Genomic DNA, 2500 nt, shown 5'->3' on the forward strand with positions numbered 1-2500 from the left:
GGCCGACGGGCACTACAGTTTATTAGGTTCCCAAGTTGCATCGTTCCCAAGTAGGCCAGTGGCCGACGGGCACTACAGTTTATTAGGTTCCCAAGTTGCATCGTTCCCAAGTAGGCCAGTGGCCGACGGGCACTACAGTTTATTAGGTTCCCAAGTTGCATCGTTCCCAAGTAGGCCAGTGGCCGACGGGCACTACAGTTTATTAGGTTCCCAAGTTGGATCGTTCCCAAGTAGGCCAGTGGCCGACGGGCACTACAGTTTATTAGGTTCCCAAGTTGGATCGTTCCCAAGTAGGCCAGTGGCCGACGGGCACTACAGTTTATTAGGTTCCCAAGTTGCATCGTTCCCAAGTAGGCCAGTGGCCGACGGGCACTACAGTTTATTAGGTTCCCAAGTTGCATCGTTCCCAAGTAGGCCAGTGGCCGACGGGCACTACAGTTTATTAGGTTCCCAAGTTGCATCGTTCCCAAGTAGGCCAGTGGCCGACGGGCACTACAGTTATTACGTTCCCAAGTTGCATCGTTCCCAAGTAGGCCAGTGGCCGACGGGCACTACAGTTTATTCCTAAAGGAGACATTTCAGACAATTGTTTTTTATTGAATCTCGGTTCAATGTTTTCTTGTGTGATTTCTCCATCATCCATTTTCACAACACTGATTTATTTCATGTTTATTCATGTTTTGTCTATGGGTGCCTGGTACCCACTGCACCCAGTATCATGTCTATGGGTGCCTGGTACCCACTGCACCCAGTATCATGTCTATGGGTGCCTGGCACCCACTGCACCCAGTATCATGTCTATGGGTGCCTGGCACCCACTGCACCCAGTATCATGTCTATGGGTGCCTGGCACCCACTGCACCCAGTATCATGTCTATGGGTGCCTGGCACCCACTGCACCCAGTATCATGTCTATGGGTGCCTGGCACCCACTGCACCCAGTATCATGTCTATGGGTGCCTGGCACCCACTGCACCCAGTATCATGTCTATGGGTGCCTGGTACCCACTGCACCCAGTATCATGTCTATGGGTGCCTGGCACCCACTGCACCCAGTATCATGTCTATGGGTGCCTGGTACCCACTGCACCCAGTATCATGTCTATGGGTGCCTGGCACCCACTGCACCCAGTATCATGTCTATGGGTGCCTGGCACCCACTGCACCCAGTATCATGTCTATGGGTGCCTGGTACCCACTGCACCCAGTATCATGTCTATGGGTGCCTGGCACCCACTGCACCCAGTATCATGTCTATGGGTGCCTGGCACCCACTGCACCCAGTATCATGTCTATGGGTGCCTGGTACCCACTGCACCCAGTATCATGTCTATGGGTGCCTGGCACCCACTGCACCCAGTATCATGTCTATGGGTGCCTGGCACCCACTGCACCCAGTATCATGTCTATGGGTGCCTGGCACCCACTGCACCCAGTATCATGTCTATGGGTGCCTGGCACCCACTGCACCCAGTATCATGTCTATGGGTGCCTGGCACCCACTGCACCCAGTATCATGTCTATGGGTGCCTGGCACCCACTGCACCCAGTATCATGTCTATGGGTGCCTGGCACCCACTGCACCCAGTATCATGTCTATGGGTGCCTGGTACCCACTGCACCCAGTATCATGTCTATGGGTGCCTGGCACCCACTGCACCCAGTATCATGTCTATGGGTGCCTGGTACCCACTGCACCCAGTATCATGTCTATGGGTGCCTGGTACCCACTGCACCCAGTATCATGTCTATGGGTGCCTGGCACCCACTGCACCCAGTATCATGTCTATGGGTGCCAGGCACCCACTGCACCCAGTATCATGTCTATGGGTGCCTGGTACCCACTGCACCCAGTATCATGTCTATGGGTGCCTGGTACCCACTGCACCCAGTATCATGTCTATGGGTGCCACCCACTGCACCCAGTATCATGTCTATGGGTGCCACCCACTGCACCCAGTATCATGTCCATGGGTGCCTGGTACCCACTGCACCCAGTATCATGTCTATGGGTGCCTGGCACCCACTGCACCCAGTATCATGTCTATGGGTGCCTGGCACCCACTGCACCCAGTATCATGTCTATGGGTGCCTGGCACCCACTGCACCCAGTATCATGTCTATGGGTGCCTGGTACCCACTGCACCCAGTATCATGTCTATGGGTGCCTGGCACCCACTGCACCCAGTATCATGTCTATGGGTGCCTGGCACCCACTGCACCCAGTATCATGTCCATGGGTGCCTGGCACCCACTGCACCCAGTATCATGTCCATAAAAGACCAATTCGATCTGTCCTTGGATAATGGACATTGTAAATACATTTCTGTAAATGATGTGTCAGAAATCAATAAGTGGAATAATTCAACTGTGTTTATAGGTTAAGTGAAAGATGCAGTAACATTCTGAATGTTCATTTGATTTCTTAGACTGGCTGAATCTGGCTGAAAGGTTGTGTTTTATGATTTCTCCTGATCATGTTTTAGGATTTGTCTATGAG

The 2500-nt window shown here is 52.8% G+C and overlaps 1 protein-coding gene across 1 annotated transcript in view; it reads left to right on the plus strand.

Moving 5' to 3' along the window:
• Positions 1 to 2500, plus strand: part of LOC306918228 (GTPase IMAP family member 8-like) — a gene marked incomplete at both ends in the record, with an annotated part of 34399 nt that overhangs the window by 9032 nt on the left and 22867 nt on the right. Inside the window, one exon of the mRNA XM_079531100.1 lies at positions 2487 to 2500. This exon is cut by the window's right edge and continues 62 nt beyond it. Within this exon, the coding sequence (XP_079387226.1) occupies positions 2487 to 2500 (14 nt within the window). The remainder of the gene's footprint in view (positions 1 to 2486) is intronic.

The sequence above is a fragment of the Electrona antarctica genome, assembly GCF_951216825.1.
Source record: "Electrona antarctica genome assembly, contig: scaffold_112, whole genome shotgun sequence".
Taxonomy (NCBI): Eukaryota; Metazoa; Chordata; class Actinopteri; order Myctophiformes; family Myctophidae; genus Electrona; species Electrona antarctica.